Below are 19,904 nucleotides of genomic sequence, written 5' to 3' on the forward strand. Positions count from 1 at the left end.
TCCCTCTTCCATTTTCAGTCAAAGATTTAACCAAGGATTTTACTAAGAACTGCTGCTTCAGTAACATGCATTTGGTTGCTTTCAGCCTAAAAATGCTCCATACATCATTTGCCTTCATGGAAGCAGTTGTTTTCCCTCCTCTGGTGGGAAACCTAGAATTTCTGTACTGAGGTGATTTATGCAGTTTTAGTGCCAAATTCAGAACCTGCTTTTCAAGGCACATCTCTCTACACTGTCCTCCTCCACATGACCCAAAATCCTCCTAGGCCTGATAAGCTCTGCACTCTCAGTGAATGAAAGCAACCAGAACACACATCAGCTTGAGAAAGACTAAGACAGTTTCCAAGTTTGGATAAGATTTGAGCTTTTTCTTCTTTTTACAAGTGTCTGCTTAGTTTGTCACATGAAGTAATCAAAAGGAAAATTCTGACCACAGTAATTATTCCTCTCCTGGTCAGAACTACTGCATTCTCCTTCTTCGAACAAATTCAGTGCCTCTTCAGGAACTTTGGGAATGGTGGAGACCAAGTGTGTGAAAAGGCAGACTGTTTTTAGGCTAAACTCTCCTACATTCTTTGCAGTGAAGTCAAATTTGTCTTAACAATTTGTTTATTGGAATGATTCAAAATGAGAAAAGCTGCACATAAATCTAACCAACCTCACTGCACATTGCTGGGACTAAGATAACTCCAGGAATAGTTCAGCTTCTTCCCTAATGGAAGAGCTAAAGCCAAGGCATTTCATACCTGAATCTGTATCATGAGCAGTGTATCAGGCACCCTTAACTGAAAGCAACCAAGAGTAGTTCCTTACTGAGAATTAGAATATAACAGCTCTGAACCCTCTTATTTGACCAGATGTAAAAACAAAGATAAAAAAATATCTACATCACCCCTGGAGGTCAAAAGATAACAAAATCCTATAATTAAACCTGACGCTTCTAAATATGTAATTTACCAGGCATTAAAAAAAAAAATACCTGAGTTCCAGCCACAACTCTATCAAAATTTGTGTGATACCTGACAAATCATTTCAACTATTCCTTGGCAGGCAGCTACTATGTGGTATTTCTTCCACAACTGTTACTGCATTTCAGTCTTAGCCTTTTGACATTAAATAGCCTGATGCAACAGAAATCAGAATGCACAGTAGCACTGCTCTGTCCATCTCTTGGTTTTGAACTGTACATGATATAATCTGACTTGGGAGAAAGGAAGGTAAGCCACAGATAATAGCCTTCACACCGATGTTTTTCCGTATGTGGAATCCATAGTTAATACAGAAGAAGCTGTCATCTTCTGTGAAGCAAAAGATGGTGCTGAAAGAGGGAGACCAGAACTCCCACTAATTGCAAACTTAACTGCCACAAGTGAAAGGCTTTCTCTACTTAAATACTCTTCCCTGCACAAAGGAGTAGACAAAGCTTCACAACAAACAAACAGCATTTCAGAGAAAGAAAGAAAGAACACTGACATCTTTGTGACCAGCCTTTCATGTATTTAGGTTACATGTTATGTCCATCCAGGGGCTCTGAACACAAGACTGACCTGTGGCACACTGGCACTCGTAGCCATTGGGGTGGTCAATACATTTGGCTCCATTGAGACACGGCGTGCTGGAACAGTCATCTATGTCAATCTGACACACAGCACCACTGAATCCTGCAAGGCAGAGAAACAGATGGAAATCCAGGATCACTCAAAGGAGTTCATCTAGACAGCTGCACTGTCAGGAATTATCTATTAGCAAATCCTCAAACCCACCCAAATATAAGATCAGCAAATCTACATTCAACGGCATCATTAAGCACACACACCATGCCCTGGGTGGATTGGTTCCTCATCCAACCCACCATCCAAAGATTCTGTCTTCCAGGTCAAAGGAGACTCAGCTTGAAAACTGAGATGGCCAAGTCAAACAGAAATAAAGCAGATGGAGCACAAGTGGTGTCCACCACTGGACAGTATGCCTGCCTGTAAAACTGAGACCCCACCAATAAAAAACTTTCGGGCAATCAAAGCAAGTAGCTAAAAATAAAACAACAGTGCATACATCACTAAAGTCTTCAGACTAGAATTACTACAGCAGTATGGAATGTGGTACAATATAGCACTGGAACTTTTGAAACACTTGTTGAAATAGCTAACAAACTACTGACAGGTGATGTCAGATGATGCAGAACCTTGGGCACTCCAAGAAAAAAAAAAATCAGGAATTTTTCCTGGAGGAAGGTGCCAAAGCAAGAGCCTGAACATCATTAGTCAATAAGAAGGGATGTGAGCAGGCTTTTGTCATGTATATTCTGAACTCAAAATTTTTTGTAAGCCATGAAGAAGACAAGTGATGTTCACCCTACAGCTACCATTGATCCCTCCGTTCAGCACTCTTCTAGTGAAGCCCAATCCACCTCCCTCCTCATGCAAGCAGCATAAACTATACTGATGCAAAATCACCTTCTGCCTAAAAACCTCAGAAAAAGACAAGAAGCATGCAGGGGGTCTGATCTTTAAAATGTGTTGAGAATCTCACTACAATTTCCACAATAACAGAAGCTTGTGTTGCCGACTACCCTTTTGGATGAGGCGTCCAACTGTGTGTTTCTCAATGCTTACCCAGTTACAGGCACAATATTACTGGAACCAATACGGGACTATTCTTATTTAATAGTGATTGCAACTTACTCAAACAGGTGCTGCCCTAAGAACAACAGAAACTCACAACAGAAACTCATAAGAAACATATCACCCACAACATCTGTGCAGTTCTTGGTAGGGTGAAGCAGGAAAAGCTTCCAGAAATAAGAACTCACCAGGAGGACAGACACAGAGGAAGCGGTTGACTTTATCAAGACACACTCCATTGTTCACACAGGGATTACTCAGACATTCATCAATATCTTCTTCACAGTGAACACCTTTAAAACCTGTTAAAAAAGTAAAAATAAATAAGAAGAGGTGACCAAAGGCCTTTGAAAGTGCCCTTGAGAGTGTAACTGCCTCTTATACCAGTGCTGAAAGTCTAAGCAGAGTTCCATTGCAAGTTTGCAGTCTGGACAGAAACTATGAGGTAAGAATATACACCAGAGGTTAAAAATGGATGTTGAAAGAGTAGGTTTCACTGTTACTGAAGATGCTCACCTAATCAGCAGCAGCAGAAGTCTATGCTGAATTCACACCTAATGTTTTCTTCCACTTGAGAAGGGGTTATGTCAATTACTTTGAAAAGTATCAATACTATCAATATATATCAATAATGTATTATTTTATACCAATGTAACGTAAAAGGTATATAAACAAACACAACAGATAGTTTTAGCTCAAGGGCTTTTAGCTAATGGCAGAGTATAAGAAAAATATTAAGAAGGGTGAAATACTTGGAACTAGAGTTCCACCTTTCAAAACAGATTGTATGCTAATAAATAATATATTAATAAAAACTCATTGTAGTTGTCAAGGTATCAGCTGATCACCTGCAGGCATCACAATTCTTTATTTATATTTATATTTTTAGTACTTTATAAGTCTGTGCAACTGGCAACTTGCATCCTTTTCTTTTTTCACCACTTTCTATCAAGAGTGCAAAATAGAAGACTAATACTGGTCATTGGTTACATCGGCCATACAAATTTCACAAGCACAATTTCAATCAAGTAGCTTCCTTTACAGTTATTTCCTCAGGTCAATGAGAACTTGCATTATTTGGGATATTTTAAACAAAGAAAAACCCCAAACAGCATTATCCCAAATCGTCATACACATACCTCAAAACACAGTCAGTCTCACACATGCCGTTTACCAGGTATGGTAACAAATATGTGCACACATACTCAGCTCAGAAGGCTAACTTCCTTCGCTGATGTAGAGACTGGTTTCTGTCTCAGTCCTCTAATTGCTTTCTCCCTCCCACACACAAATTCCAGGTCCTCCTGGCTGGTGCCACAACAGCAGGCTCTCTCCCACTATTTAGCCTCATCCCTTTGCAGCTTTGTGTTCCACCTCAGCAGAGCTGGCAGCCCTCCCTAAGCTCTGCCTTCTGGGTTCTTCCTTTGCTGGAAGTCCCATCTGTGTCAGAAACTCCCCTCACCTGGCATACAGAGACACGTGAACCCTCCAATTTTATCCAGGCAGGTGGCATCATTTTGGCACGGATTTGAGTGGCACTCATTGATGTCCATCTCACAGCGAGGTCCTGTGTAGCCCTTCAAACACTCGCAGTGGAAGGAGCCCTCTGTGTTAACGCATTTCCCGGCGTGTTCACACGGATTGCTGTTAGCTGCAAGAAAAGTATATACATGTGTCAAAACCTCTCCTCAGAGCAGGAAAGCCACAGCACTCTTTATTAGTCATGGTCTTTTCCAGTGGGCATTCCTTTCCGGCAAGTAACACTGGGGAAAGACTGTTCATCCTTCTGGGGAAAGGCTGCTGAAGAAAACAGTGGCAGTTACTTGCCTGTCAGGGGCAAAAAGAAGGAATGCTGTCACTACCAGGAACCAAAGGAGTAACTCTGCTTCACATTAGTAATGACAGTTCTTAAGAGAAAAGTATCAGCTAGCAGGGATTAGAGAACTAAGGATGCTTTCAAGACCTTATTTCCAGATCATATTTTACATTTACTTCACTCCTGAGGCTGACAAGATGTCGCCACAGCCACAAAACAGCCAAACTTGTCCTTTGTATGTTTTCAAAAAGGAACAGCACTCTTGTCCAAGGCAGACAGAATAAAATTCAAAGAGGTGCTTCTTTCCAACTCTTTCCATAAGTGCTGGTTAGGCATTACCTTCACGCATCACACTCTAGAAGCATGAACGAGCACTCACAAAACTGTAAGTAAGTCTCTAAGAGTCCAGTTAATCCCCAAAACAACACAACAGCATGCTATCAGAGAACTACAGCTTCAAAAGCCCACGTGGTCACCAGTCTTGGAAGGCACTCAAAAGATCCAGCCATATTCTGGCTGTCAAACAGCTTTGATATATTTGTACTGAGGCCGTAGCTGCTACAGCTCCCACATGAACTGCGGTACTTTCACTGCACCCTGCAGTTCTAAGGGACAGCTTAATTATCACATCTGTTTGCATGCACTCCCCACACAATGCTAAAGCCCTCTTGCACAAGGAGGAATAGTTAAGCATCTCGCTGCTTTTCATATTCCAGTTCAAACATGGAGAACTATTCTGGCTCAGCCCTTTGCCCCAGGTCTCACACAAGGTTTAAAACACAACCAAAGACACTGAAATGGAAGGGGGAGAGCAGGAAAGGAGTCACACTTGTGTGGAGAAGCTATGACAAAATGTGTATTCTAGCACTCACAGAGAGCAAACAGAAACTCACCCATTGCACATTCATCCACATCCTCAGTGCAGTCTGCTCCCTTATGGCCTTGAGGACAGGTGCAGATGTAGTTTCCATTCACAGGGTTGGTGTCACACAGAGCACCTTTCTGGCACGGATTGCTAACACAGGCATCATCCAGGTGGCACAGAAGACCTAGAGAAGCATCCGAGAGTTTATTAAAAAAGAGAAATGAAGCAGTCAGACTGTACTTTACAAAAATTCCATGTCCTGATATTTCAAATAGAGACTCCCACAGCTAGAAACTTGAGCAGTATCTTACAGGCTTAAGCCATAGGGAATTCATCACACACTTATAGAACATTATATTTAAATACAAATTCTGTTACTTTAGAGGTGTCTCCAGCACTTCTGAAGCAGTAAAATGACTGACCATTATCAAAATCACTTCCTTGGAGCAGTTAACTAACTCTTCTCTCAAGCCAGCATGATAATTTTTCTGACAGCTGAAAAGGTGCCCATGAAGCTCACTTAAATTCAGATATGCAGAGCACTTTTATTTCCATATAGTTAAGAGACACACTTTCACCTAACCTAAATCAGAAATTTTTCCACTGTACCAGTGAGGATGCCCAGATCCTCACAGAGTCACATAAAAATATCTAAATGTGCCTTCTAGACTCATACAATTATTATATGGGACATAGAGGAAGTCACACTCATGTGCAGCTTCTCAAGCAAATACAGATTCTGCCAAGGGCTAGAAAAAGATCTTTTCTTGCAACCTAAACTGTAGTAAGTTTGTCTGGTAGCCTGATACAAATACTTCTTTGTCCCAGGCTACAGGGGTTTAACAGGTCTTTGCTCATGAACAGTGCTTTTCCTTTTGTTCTTCCTGGTTTGGTGGCGAAGTGTGTGCCACCAGTGCACAAACCCCAGGAAGCACCTTCCATGAAGTACCAGACTTAAGCAAGTTTTCTGCCCTTACCTGCCTTTCCCTCTGGACAAATGCATGAGAAAGAAGCCACTCTGTCAATGCAGGTGGAGCCATTGGCACAGGAGGCAGTGAAGCAGTCATCGATGTTCTTGCTGCAGTCGTCCCCGCTCCAGCCATTGACACAGACACAGGCATAGCCCCCGTTGTGGTTGGTGCAGGTGCCCCCGTTCTGGCAGGCATTGGGCTGGAGCTGGCATTCATCCACATCCTCAGTGCAAAACTGGCCTGGTGTACAGAAACAAGCAGGTTTAATAACACTTCACACACTCAGACTCATGGAGGTTCTTGTACAGACAACATGACCAAAGGGGATGCTGTAGTCCAGCTTGATTGCCACTCCTTAATTCCAGCACATTTGAGTGCCAGAACTTCCACAACACTGTCATCAAATTAGGCAGCGACAGCTAGCATCCCTAAATGACCCCAAAGCAGGAGCTGGACTGCAAATGACTTTAAAAAGAATGACTTAAAAAAGACACAGTGTGAGAGCCAGCAGGCAGCCTATAGCACATGAAGATACATCCGCAAGGAGATGAGAAGCAAAAAGAACGAAGGGCTACCTGCAGGGCAGCCAGAGGGACTAAGAGAGAAGATGGCATGACAAGAAAATCTTGGCCAAAGTAGTATCAACAGGCCAGCAGCAAGGTAACACTTGTCAGGAGAACTTAATTTTTTCCTATATAATTATGCAATGAAGATTACTCGGTGAGGAAGAATAAAATTCTTAAAACTCTTCTACCTGTAATACTCATTTTCCTTGCTCCAGGTATTGTACAGACAACCACAAATACATGGGGGTTTCTTGGCTGTTGAGGGGTTTTGTTTTTTTCAGTCACAAAATAAATACTCTAAAAATGTTCTTATGACTGGCGATATTAGAGAGAAGAAAACAAATGTACACTCTCAGGGAGATTTAAGGAAAAGGACCAAAGGACCAGTAAGCATGAAATAATTTTCAAAGGATACTGAACTTTACAGTCACATCTATGGAAAGCTCTGCAATTCACACTTAGTGAAGTTTTGGTTTTTTTTTCTGAAATCCATCTTGCTCTGACATGAAAATCTGGAGAACCTACCACTTGCAATAATGTTTTGCTTCAACAGTTATTCACCTTCCCCATTAAAGTTGTACAGTTTACTTTTAAGCCAAAATTTTTTAGCTGAAGTTTCAAGTAATTTTGAGTTTCCTGAACAGATAAAACTTCGTGAGCACCAGCTCATTTTTTCCCAGGCTGGCATATGGGTACACATGTGCAACCACAAAGTGCTGATCCCAGTCCACAATCTTCTTGATAAACTATTTCTCCCCTTTCAGTTACATTAAAAGCTCTCTAAGCACTGAAATATTGCCCCCCCTCCTTTTTTTTTTTTTTTTGACACTTCTTGGTAACTTGCTTTTGTCACCCTTCCTAAAACATTGATAGGATGCACACAGCATCAGAAGATGGCTCTATCAGAGAGTAAGATTTAATTTGTCTGATGTGACCTTCCCCTCTTCCCCAGCTGACACCATCTCCTCTCCCACTATCTTTCAGCAGCTTTCTGTTAGTTGGGTCAAGACTCTTCAGTAAATCTGCTGTTACCACAAGATTCTCCCATTCCTCTTCTCCAGCTACTCTATCTGCTGCACACTTACATTTGCATGGAATTCCCCTCATATTCCAAGAATAAGAAATTCAAGAGCAGGCCATAGATCTTCTCTGCCAATGCACCTGGGCTCCAAATTATTATTCAGGCTTGCCAAACTAAAAATACTTATTAGGTGTTGATAAGTCACCTTGTTCATTAATGGCACAGAAATAATGATGCAAGAGCACAGACACACCCTTCTCCAATATGCCAAACTGAAACATTTATCACGAGCAGGAATCCAAAAATGTCCAAACTTAACCATGTTTAACCATCTACTATACCCATGATTCCTTTTGTTTTCTAAGTACGTAGATAATCTTAGCCTTTGATCCTGTGAGACCTGATTTTTTTTTCACTTAGTGGCAAAGAAATAAAACTATTATTAAAAAAATAAGTTGCACAACTGTGCTCTGCGCATATGTTCCATTCTCTGGTAGGACTACTTCAAAACAATAATTTTATCACTTGAAAAACCGTAACAAAATTTTGACAGTAATAATAATTACAACAGAGTTTTCAGAATCAATCTTCAATTCCCAGTTTGCTTAGTGAAACAGTTGGGGAGAAATCAAACCCTTGCTATTGTTATCTGTAAAACACCTCTGTGCATTATGAACAAACAAACCATGCATTTGTCATACTAGAAATGGTTTGTTCAGTGTTGGCTTATCAGTGGTCACCCTGAAAAGAGTCAGTGAGCTGGGGCTGGTTCTGAGCAGTCACGCGTATCTCTCAACACAATTGACTTGCTTCAAGAAAAAATAATCAAGACGTTATTTGCTTATTATAAAAGTGATTTTCCTTCTTTTCTTGGAGGGGGCCCAGCCCAGATCAAAGGACGCCCTCTCTGACGAACTCTCGCAGCATTTACATCCTTTTGGCTCAGCCAGCCTGAGCTGCTGCCACCAACGCGTGAAGAGGTTTTCAGCCACACCACTCCACAGTGTGATGCCTCTCAAAAAAACCACTTGCCTTTTGACTGGCTGAAGGGAACTCCTGAAATATAACATTCTGTGGACTTTCAGCAAGGGCGATTGAGTGTGGGAGTACATGCTTTCAATTTGCATCTTTTTTGCATTTGGGGGGTTTTTTGTTGTTGTTTGTAAGGTTTTTTTAAGCAAAGATAAGCACACTACTCCCCCATATAAACTATCAGGGCTTGGTTCTGACTTCACACTGCAAGTGCCACTAGTAATACCAACATTTAGGACTTTTTCTAGCTTTTTTTTTTTTACTAGTACTCATTCTCCACTTCTAGAAAAGACAGTACCAAGTGACATCATCGTGTCCTTATAATACCCTATGTCCTAGGCTATTCCATTTTTCTGCAGCCCTAAACTAAAACAAACTTTTAAAAGGTCTATCAATGCCTCCAAAAGAGAAGAAAAATGCAGAGCTTAAACTTCTTCAAGCAATTGAACTGTATCTTAAAGGCATGCCCCATTTGAGCTCCTTGAATCTGATCTTCACTTAGCTTCTCTGATTGCTAATGCTCCTTTTGCAGCTACCAAATCCCAACTGTATTTGTGCTTAATTATGAATATGAATCAGAGCCCCAGCTTAATGGAGTTTGTTTTAAAAACAAAGGAAATTCAATTCAATATATTAAGAGGCATAAATGAACAATTAACTATTGCATTTTACTATTGAGTATTTTAATGAAAAGACCTTGTTCTTAATTGAAAACTTCTGCCAGGTTACTGAGATTTGAAATCAAATGAGACAAGAGTTCTCTGAAACAGTTTATTTATGGGATGCTGCTTTGACTTAACTGTAACAAAATTAAATATATTTATTTGTAGCCAAGTAGTTGGCAAGCTTATTTTCTGCTTGTTAAGAGTTTCAGGAAGAATCAAGTCCTTCATTCACAGAACTGAAATTCAACTTCCAAGTGCAAAGGCCATTATGGATCGTACAAACTGCACGGCGTAATACACATCCCTGTAACCCAAGTGACTTCTGAATGCCACAAATACTGAATGTTAATTCATCCATCTGCAAGTTTGTGTAGGTGTTTCTTTTCTTGTGCTCTTGCTAGTTTCAATTAAATTTCTAAAAGACACATAGCAACAAACATAGGCTAAACTAGTGAAGTATGAATACACTTACTGAACAATATTTTAATGGAAATGTAGAAACATACATGCAAAAGACAACAAGAAAGGAAACAATTTACTCCAAGACAGTAATAAAAACCCAGCCTGACCTTGATATTTGCAGAGCCTGGGAAATCAGTAAAATGCCAACTCAGGTTCTAAGTGACCTTGTACAAAGTAAACAGCTAGTCCATGTGGTATTTCAAAATTGAAAACTAGAAGTAGAAAAAGGGAACAGCCTTCAACACTTAGCATTTTTTGCCCACTATGAAACTAAGTTACTTCCTGCATATTTCCCCTCAGAAAAGCCATATGGAATAAGTCAGACATGTTTGCTGCTTTGATTGCTCCCATTTTTAGAGCCTCAGGAACTGCAAGGAACTGCAGGAGCTTCTCTTTTGGCAGACATGGGGTTCAAGGCCTCCCTCAAGTAGTTGTACCAGATCTCATTGATAAGAAACAGCCAGCCCTTCTCCACGTCAGAAAGAAAATAAAGCCTGATTAAAACAGGTAAAGCAGCACACAAAATTAGAACAATCCTACACTGAAAGTGAGGAGCATTAGCTTGAACAAACAAGTCACTAAAACCGTCACCCTGGAAAGCAGCACCAGACATCTCCAAAAGCTGATCCTACCAAACCTTAGAGGGCTTGCATGAATCTCAATTCCAACTGCATTGATCCTGCAGCTGAATGCAGGACCTTCAGACAGTTCAATCAGAGGTCTTCATCTTTGGCAGAACAGACTTTCCATAAAGGAGAAAATTTTCTTGGCCTCTTAACAGCTCTCCAGCAGGAAAGTCTGCTGATGCACAGCTGGAGTATCAGAGGCTAAAGCTCCTGAGAGCAGATCTAATACAGTTTAATCACTAAAAACATTTAGTGGGGCAAAGGGTGCAAATACTTTGTTGTGCCTTGAAAAAAAAAATCAGTTCCTTGAAAACTGAGCTGGGAGGAGACTGCAGTGTCCCATTTCTCTCAAAATCACAACTGCCCCAGCAGTGGGCTCAGACTGAACTGGAACTCATAATATCTTACAAGTTTAGTGATACTGGAAAGGTAATTTGGTGAGAATTGCAAACTGGTCCTCAGGGTCTTAAAAGACTCACTGTGAGCGGAAGCATCAGGTTTCAAGAAGATTTTATGCCCTCATCCACTCAGTAGCTGAAGAAGTTTGTCACCTATCTCAGACTATCACTCCAGCACAAAGGGAAGAGCTCACCAGCTCTCCTGAAAGGACTACCTGGGAAGTATAAACCAGATATAGACAGAAACTCTCCAAAAGTGGCTTAATTCACAGAATGTTCCAGAGATTGTTTTGAATACAACCAGTGTAGCTCAAGAAAGCATGGCTCATTAGAACTGTTTGCATTTTTAATCCAAGTTTCAAAGGACTACTAAGCGAGAAGGTGAACAGCATCTTATCAAGACTCAAGAAGGGGCTAAGAGATAAGGAACAGTATTTGTATAAATAACCAAATCTAATCATGGCAGAAGGTCATCAGTGCCACACTCCAAAGAATTGTGCAAGTTTCTTCTCCTCTCTAATCACACGTGTGTATATTCAGGATGCCAGCTGGCAGACCACATCTGGCTGGGAAGGACATTCCTCTGTCCAGTTCTGTCTTGTAACACAAGAAAAATATCTGCACTGACAGTGCAACCCAACATGTACATCTGTCAGCTCAAAGCTCAGTCTCCTCATGCTCCTGTGTGAGTCTCCTCAGCAAATGGAAAGGGGAAAAATTGCATGGAACCATTGGGCCTTCTAGGAAAACGGTATCCATAAAAAATACTTTAGCTCCCATGTTTTTGAATTGTGTATTTGTAAAAGCATTCCATTTAATCTTTAACCCACAGAACCATCTATACTCCTTGAAATAACTCAGTAACAATGCACACAGGCACTGGAGCATCTAATTAATGACCGAGGTGATGAAACAGTAGACAGAGGTAGCTTTAACAAAATAACATTATATTTTCCAAGAGGAAGCCAGGGATTTCAGACAGATTCAACCAAGTGAGGCAGCTGGGCTGTGCAAGAGCAGGTGAGGCTCGATGCACAAACGCCAAGCAAAATACAAAGGCAAACAGACTTGCAGCAGAAAGTTTGGGTTAGGCACTCCTTGAGGAAACATCAGCTTCCCTAGAAGAGCTCAGTGGGGACCTCTGCTCAATCACAGCTTTAATCAACAAAATAAACATCTCTGAGCTGACATTTGACTGCAAGGAACAATAACTAATGCAAACACTTGTTGTGCAATGGCGATGGCACAGCCTCAGTCAGGAATACATTTTGCAGTATTGAAGCCACCTCCTCTGAATGAAGAAAGAGGTAGAATTCATAATCTGACAGACCAATGGAGAGACAAATTTCCTATGAGACTTATAAAGGAAGTGCTTTTCTCCACAAAGGGAGAAAGACCGCTAATTAAGAGTATAATACCTAGTTATTGCAGGGAAGATACAGCACATGGCAAAGTCTACAAAAGAAAATATTTCATTGTTTACATAATTTGCTTTATTGGCACTAGGTAGCTCAAACCAGAGAGCTTCAAACTTCTCTGAAAAAGGCAACACCTTTATACAGACCAAAATGTCCTGAGCAATAAACAGGCAATACTGAAAGGGATCTCAAGTATGATGCCCAAATTACATCCGAATTCTAGACCCTTCAACAAAGCTGTCTCCACAGCTCCCTGCAGGCAATCCAACAAATGAGACTGATACTTTCAACTCCAACGATCATTTCAGGGCATACAGAATTCCATGGACTGCACTGTTTGCACCTGCCAGAGTGGAATGTGTATTTAGTAAAGGTCTTCCCTGTGCTTAGGTATTACAGTAGTTTCCCACAAAAAAGGACTGAAGCCAACTATTTTTTCCCGTGCAGGACTTTTCTAAAGAAGAATCATCACAGCTCTCAAAAACGTGCTCCTTCCCCAGGATCTTACAGCATCTTTCTTCCAGAGCAGCAAAGCAGTAGCAGCCATTCCCAAACCTCAGGTGCTGCTTTTATTAGATCTCAAATAGATGTCAAATGCCATCAAAGAGACCATAAAATTTAAGAGCTTAATATAGAATTTGAACAATTGAAGATGAATCTACAATTGTAATGAGCAGAGTACACATCTGTGTTTATTTTAGGCTAATATGGTGGAGAAAAGAGTTTAATTTCATAACCACATGGGAAGCATGCAGTGGAACTAATGGGCTTTTACAAGGGATTTTACAACCCCCAGATACAAAACTCTGGGCTTTAAGAGACTTATGCACGGCCTGATCCAATAAATACTGCCCTAAATCACTCCCCACAGACTACTGGGTAGAGGGCAGGCCTGACTGAACTCTTCAGAGGCAGTAATACAAATGATCAGAACATGATTCATTAAAAATTCATTAAAACTGATGCACTAATGACAGACTGGTTTAATATAGTGGTGGCAGGTGAAATGACTGGGGACAGCAGCAGGACAGAGAAGTAACCTACAGGAAATACACATCACCAAGCTACTCTCTGCTCTGTCCTTCTCTTTACCTCCTCTGGAAAACCCAGTGAATCAGGGAAATACCAAACAAATGAAAAGATCTGCAAGGCAAAAAAATTTAACAGTTGGAGCCAAAACTTACAGTGAAAGCTTCATATTCTCAAGCTATCTCAGCAACCCATCTTCAGTAATTACCCAAAGACAAATCACCTCATTTTAAGTACAAGGGAAGGGACAGGAACTGCCAGAAACAAGTCAGCTGGAGATGTAACAACTGTTACCTATTAGTCTGGTCTCACAGCACACATCCACCAACCTAGCCTCACCAGAGGGGTCTGGCCTAGCTTGTTTTGGTGCCAAACACATAAAAGATGTACTGAAAACCTAAGGACATCTCCACAAGAGATCATTTGGCACGTTTGACTGCTAAGAGTATTTCCCGACCTGGAAAGTCACCAAAGGCGTAAGGGAAGAGGCAGCAGCGTGGTCTGAATTGGATGCTGTCATTGTGTCATCGGATCAGCTCAGCTGTTAACACCTCAGGTGTTTTATTACTGCTACCTCCCACCCAAGGCTTGCAGTTGGGAAATGAAAAGCAGCACCAAGCAAACAGGAGGTTGTGGTAGGTGTTCCAGAATCCATACTGGATAAAGGACTAAGGGTGTAACTTCTAATGCCTCTGAAATCCATCCGCTCCACACAACACTGAGATCAAGGGCCACAAGAGAAATAAACAGCATACAGGATAAAGTCTGTTTGTGTCCAACACTTCAAATCATTTGTACACTCAAACTTGGAGCTGCCAACTCTGGAGGCTGCCACATGCTCCCTGCTCCTTTGTATCTGCCAATTCAAACATGACAGAAGAAAACGAATCATAATCCCTCTCGGCCTCTTTCAGAGCTGTCTCTTAGAGATACTACTGCAGCGACATCAGCCAACTTGTCAAGCTTGGCACAGACAGATCTCAGCCAGTACCAAAGAGGCCACTATGCTTTTTAATAAAGCCTGGAAAAGCACCAGAAAGCTCATCACTGCTACACTGCTGAGGAAGACGACTGCACTTCTCACAGGAGCATGACCCAGCCTCCCTGAGCTAACACAAAGGTCTTGGGATGTCATCTAGGATCACACAACCAGGAGAGGAAAAGAGAACAGCCCCGACAGGGCTCTCTGTCACATAATCGTCATCGCTCTCCAGAAAATAACAAGGATGTATATTTAATGATTTAGGAGACTGCTATGTTCAATATTTATGATCCATGTCACCTATTGTCACAGTTAGTTCCTCTACGTTTTGAGCCTCTAAGTACTCTAAGAAGGCAGCAATTATTGGAACACTAAACTAATGTGACTTGTCACTGTATACTTTGGTGACAAAGAAGCTGAGGAAAGTAGCATTTGGCACAGAAAGTTTTAAAAAACAAAATACCAGAGCATATGACCTTACATTAAAGTGTTAAATGTTAGCCTTTTGATGTTTATCCCCCTTCTTAGTAAAGAAAAGTCATGACTGCCCAGAGTTTAAGACTGAGATTTTCAAAGAAAACCAAGGTAGGGAACAAATATTACTCTAATTAAATAGGAATAGAACCCTTAACACCCCACTTTGAAAATTCCTGCCTAAAGCTCTGCAGAAAAAGTAACCCTTGTGCTAGTGTTTAAGAGCATATGACCAAGCTAACAGATATTTTAATTAAAAAGCATAGCCATGCTGCCTGAAGAGCTTTTCTGCTCAAGACAAACATTTGCTGCTTAAGCTAGCTCCCAGTGCTGGAGTTCTTTGGTGGAGTCAGCTGTTAGCACACCGTGCTTCCCTTGGAGACAAAGGTCGCCTAGATTTTAAAATATACAGTTCACTGGACTCCTCTTTTCAGGGGAAAACAAAGCCTAAATAAATACAACTGCCATGGGAGTCTCACCTTCCCAGCCACAGGGGTAGAAATAATGAAAGGGAGCAAGCAGGCCAAGCCTGCAACTGAAGTACTACAATGTAGGTCTTCCAAAACCCACTTGAGAGTGGGCACAGTGTCCCCCAAACCCAGAGACTCATCCCACAGCTTCTGATGCACCGCTTCAGGAGCAAATTGTGCAAAAGACTTAACTCCATGGAGGACACAAATCTTTATCTCTGCTGTGCACTCTTCCTGAAACATGATTTGGGCCAAAGACAGATTGACAGCGAGCCTCTGAAACACTGCAGACTTTTCAGGAGAGCAGGAGTCTTTCTTAGACATACAAGAAAACCTAAGCATTTATAGCATTTTATATTGGCAATCACTTAGGCACTCAAATTCTCCATATGTCTTTCTTGACCCAAAGCTGCACAGCTTAGATCAACAATCAACAGGTGCATTTTAAAGTTTTGTTTCTTTAGATGAATTGTAGCTAGAATGACTGAGTATCCTTTAAACCCTCATATGGTTTCCCTATGTGTGTGGAAGGACACCCTAATCTTCCATATGACTTTCAACCCAGACTGCCATCACTTCCTCTGCATCCACTCACCATGAGACTGCTCTGTGGATTTTAATTCCTGATCCCAGGAAAAAAAAAAAAAAAAAGGCAAGAAAGGGGGAAAAAAAAGCAGCTGGATAGGATTTTTTACTAGATTAGTGAGTTAAAGTGGCACACTCCAATGAATCCCAGAGCCAGCCCAAGGAAAAGGGAAGAGTGTATGGGAGCAGGGAGAGAAGGTAAAGACTTTCCTCCTCAGACCACAATGAGGCTGGTTTAACTGCTGCAGAACAGCAGCATAAAACAGCCTTCACATGGCATTTTATCCTGACATTAGCCAGGATTTTTGACTAACTTTGACTTGAATCACACTTACACCAAATTCTCTGGCCTGTCATGCACAGACTTCACACTTTCACAAAAGCACCCAGGACTGTTGAAAAGGTGGAGTTTGATTACACATATGCAACACTGTGCTTTGAAAGGACCCAACAAACACTGGTTCTAACAAAGGCTGTATCCTGGGACAAGATAAAGTCATCTTTAAACAAACCAACAATCAGTTAACATTCAGCAGCAGGAAAGATCTGGGGCAGTTTCACACAAACACACCCGAGTCTGTCTTGTCAGTTACAAATTATGAGATTGATAATCACTATAACCATACGAAATACGAGAACTTTGAAGGTGACAAAAACACTGGTGACAGCAGGAATTTCACATCATTGTTTTTGAAAGGCAAGATTTTATCTTTACGGAAAAAACAGCAAAATGAGAATGAGAAGGCAGGCACTTCAACAGAAAAGGAGCAGTGAGCTCTGTTTGAGGAGCAGGAAATAAGACTGAAAGCAAACAGTGTCACAAAGGTGGGAGCAAGCAGAAAATAAGAGTATTTTTTTTTAAAAATGCATAGTTATGTAGCCCAGCCTACCACCTGTCAGGGAATTACAAGAGGCAGATGGTAACCAAAAGGAACTGGGACAGATTCTGTTTCAGTAAAGGTTGCTTTAGTATTACCTTACACAAAACTTTTCTTGATCAGCTGCAGTACAGCTTCTTGATTTTTCTAGCAAGGAATGGGACTGTTTTCTCTGTGCCATGAAGCACAAACTATATTAACAAACATAAGAGAGCATCACCCACAGCACAAAGATTAAGTAAAGACTAAAACTGCAGACAAACTCAATTTTCCCCAAGAATGGTTGATAAATACTTAAAAGCAGAGACTGTTAGGAAGACAGCACATCTACACTGACAGGTATTTTTAGAAAATTTAACATCCTTTCATTTTTGGCTGAAGTTTCCTTACAGATATGCGTATTTGGGCCCCTTTTTTTTAACCTCATTTTCTCATTGGAAGCTTTTGTTTTCCTGAAGTGCTTATTCTCACAGTTTGGCCCTGTTGAGCTATAACATTTATCAGGACAGACTCCAAAAGAGTTGCCTGCTCAGCTCTCCCCTCTTCACTTACCTTAGAGAAGATTTAAAATGTTATAAAGCCCCTTTGTGTAAACAATGGGCCTCCACTTACGCATTTCCTTAACGCTGAATAACTAATGTTTTATTGTTTACTCCTGTCAGCATCAACTGCAGTTTAATCTTGAAAAAATATCATCTTTCTCTCCAAACTATTCCACAAGTCCTCTATCCACCTTCCCTGCTTCGTACCCTGCCTCAGTGTCACCTCTCATGTCTCCAAGCTGGATGTGTATTGCTTTCCTCACCTCCTTGGTCTCTAATTGAAGATGCAGGAAAGGGATTGAAGTCCATTCAGAAAAAAAAAAAAGTTTCTTTCAAGAAAACGCTATCGAGATGACAGAGAGGAGTCATAGAAACTTGCACTGAGCATTTCAGACAGGACAGTTCAGTTCCATAAAGGTTCTAACCTTCCTTGCTCAAATAGCCAAGCTGCTGTTTCCTAAATTGTGAGATCATTTTTATTTCCACACTGACCTAAGCCTAGAAAGACAACAGCCTTGAGAAGCCATCACCTAAAACCACTACTGCACTGATAACCTCAGCTGAACCATAAACAAAGGAAATTCTCAGAAAGCCCATTCCATCAAATTGTGTTAGAAAGCCATGGGAACATAACACTTCGGGAGTTCCTCTCTCTTTCCAGGGTTTCACCGGAGGGAAGCATCCTTCACACACACAAGGTTTTCTGGAAAGACCATCCACACTGGAGAAAGATGGCACAAGATAGGCCACAACACAGGTCTGACAATTTTTCCCAACATTAATCAGAGCCCATAAGAGGTTTAGAGACGGAATCACCACAACTGCAGAGTTGATTGGGGAGACAATCTACCACAAAACCAAACAGAATCACAGCCTATTGCCACCAAGGCCTCTTTCAGGCAAGTTGCAGAAGTCATTCCTGGCTGACAGCAGACATCCACCTAAATCCTGTAAGCCAAGCTAAATTTATGATGCCAAAATAACCCCTTGGAGACTGTATGCTCATGATCATTATATCCTCTCTACTTGGGAGTAAGACTGAGATTAATTTGCTACGGACAGATGCTAGGAATCATAAGGTTTATAATTTCTGTGGAATGAAGCAAGACTTTAGGGGTTACTAAGGGTTTGTTGTCTCCACACCTAAGCTCTCATGTTTTCCTTTACAGGTTTCACTCTGCAGGCTTTCAGGACATGGAGAAGCAGTACAGAAGCAAGGACACTTGCTCATTGAGGGGAGGACTAATTTTCTCCTGTTTACACGTAGTTTCAAAGAGTTATGCAAGCTGTGGTGCACCTCACTCTCATGTGGTTTTAACTTAAGAATATATAATTTTTTTAAGTTAATGAGGGTTCTTAACTGGCAGCCTCCTTTGCAGTTAATGACAAACTGTTTACAATGAGAATGAATGTTCTCTGAGGAAAAAAAGCATTTTAAAGCTGGTTTTAGGTCTTTCTTTTTACCTATGATTTTCAAATAAGCGCAAAACCATACTCAACTGAAAAAGTGTGCCAGCTAAGAAAGACTAGTATGACTCAAAAAAACTCACCCCATAACCGGAGGTATTTGTTTATTTTTGAGGTATGGAGACATTTTGCAACTAAATATGACACTGAGTTTCCGGTAAGCTGCTTCCTTATATTGTGCATAACACTTTCTTGAAATTCATGCTTTTTTTCCCCTTCAGACTCAGAGTAAAACTAGACTCATCTACGTAGCAAAAGTAGCTTTGCTAGTCAGAGAAATCTAGATAAAAATAAGTCAAGCAGAAAAATAATAGTAGCAAAACCCTAAGCTTCCCCACTTCTCTTCCCTCCTTTTTCCCCCACCTATGCCTCCTTTCAGATTTGCCCTGTTGCTCAGCAGCATTACTATAATCAATATGATCATTATCCCATCTTAGAAATATCCCTAAACGTATCAGCAAAGCATTGTTATGTGCCCACTGCTGTAACAGCAAAGCTGTGTTCTGTGCTTTTGGAAAACATTTATCCATTTACAAAGTATATCCATATGAGAAGTGCAACTCATGGGGAAATTGCCCTTCGTTGTAGTGGTTTTGATGCCAACAGCTTTCTTTTAAGGGCTACACTGGCATCTGCCCCTGATTGCAGCCACAGGCACAGGGTGAGGGCCACAGTCTGTGTGCTGGTCCCCCACAGAACGTACCTGTCCACTGGGGCGGGCAGCGGCAGTTGTAGGTGTTCACCCCATCCACACAAACCCCCCCGTTCAGGCACTTGTGATTCGGGCAGTCGTCGACGTTGTGTCCACAGACGCTTCCCTCGAAACCTGGACAAAGCAGAAACAACAGCAGACTGAAATGGGCTTCCAACCTCTTTTGAAGAGAATTCACCCCTCACGAAGCTTCCCCTCCTTTTTTTTCTTAAACATTTGCCCTGTTAACCCAATCCTGATGAACCTCTACGCAGCACGACTTTGTTGAATGCCTTTGCTAATAGCATGCAGGTCAGGTGACACA

At 41.3% G+C, this 19,904-nt stretch overlaps 1 protein-coding gene across 2 annotated transcripts in view; it reads right to left on the minus strand.

Moving 5' to 3' along the window:
* The window catches only part of NOTCH2 (notch receptor 2), an 83,399-nt gene that overhangs the window by 37,278 nt on the left and 26,217 nt on the right, over positions 1-19,904 (minus strand). For both annotated transcript variants that reach the window (XM_069022331.1, XM_069022332.1), the window contains exons 5-10: positions 19,592-19,714; positions 6,280-6,513; positions 5,331-5,486; positions 4,084-4,272; positions 2,810-2,923; positions 1,548-1,661 (exon numbers count right to left, since the gene is read on the minus strand). In XM_069022331.1, coding sequence (XP_068878432.1) covers positions 1,548-1,661; positions 2,810-2,923; positions 4,084-4,272; positions 5,331-5,486; positions 6,280-6,513; positions 19,592-19,714 — 930 coding nt within the window. The remainder of the gene's footprint in view (positions 1-1,547; positions 1,662-2,809; positions 2,924-4,083; positions 4,273-5,330; positions 5,487-6,279; positions 6,514-19,591; positions 19,715-19,904) is intronic.

This window comes from Aphelocoma coerulescens, chromosome 8 (assembly GCF_041296385.1).
Source record: "Aphelocoma coerulescens isolate FSJ_1873_10779 chromosome 8, UR_Acoe_1.0, whole genome shotgun sequence".
Lineage (NCBI taxonomy): Eukaryota > Metazoa > Chordata > Aves > Passeriformes > Corvidae > Aphelocoma > Aphelocoma coerulescens.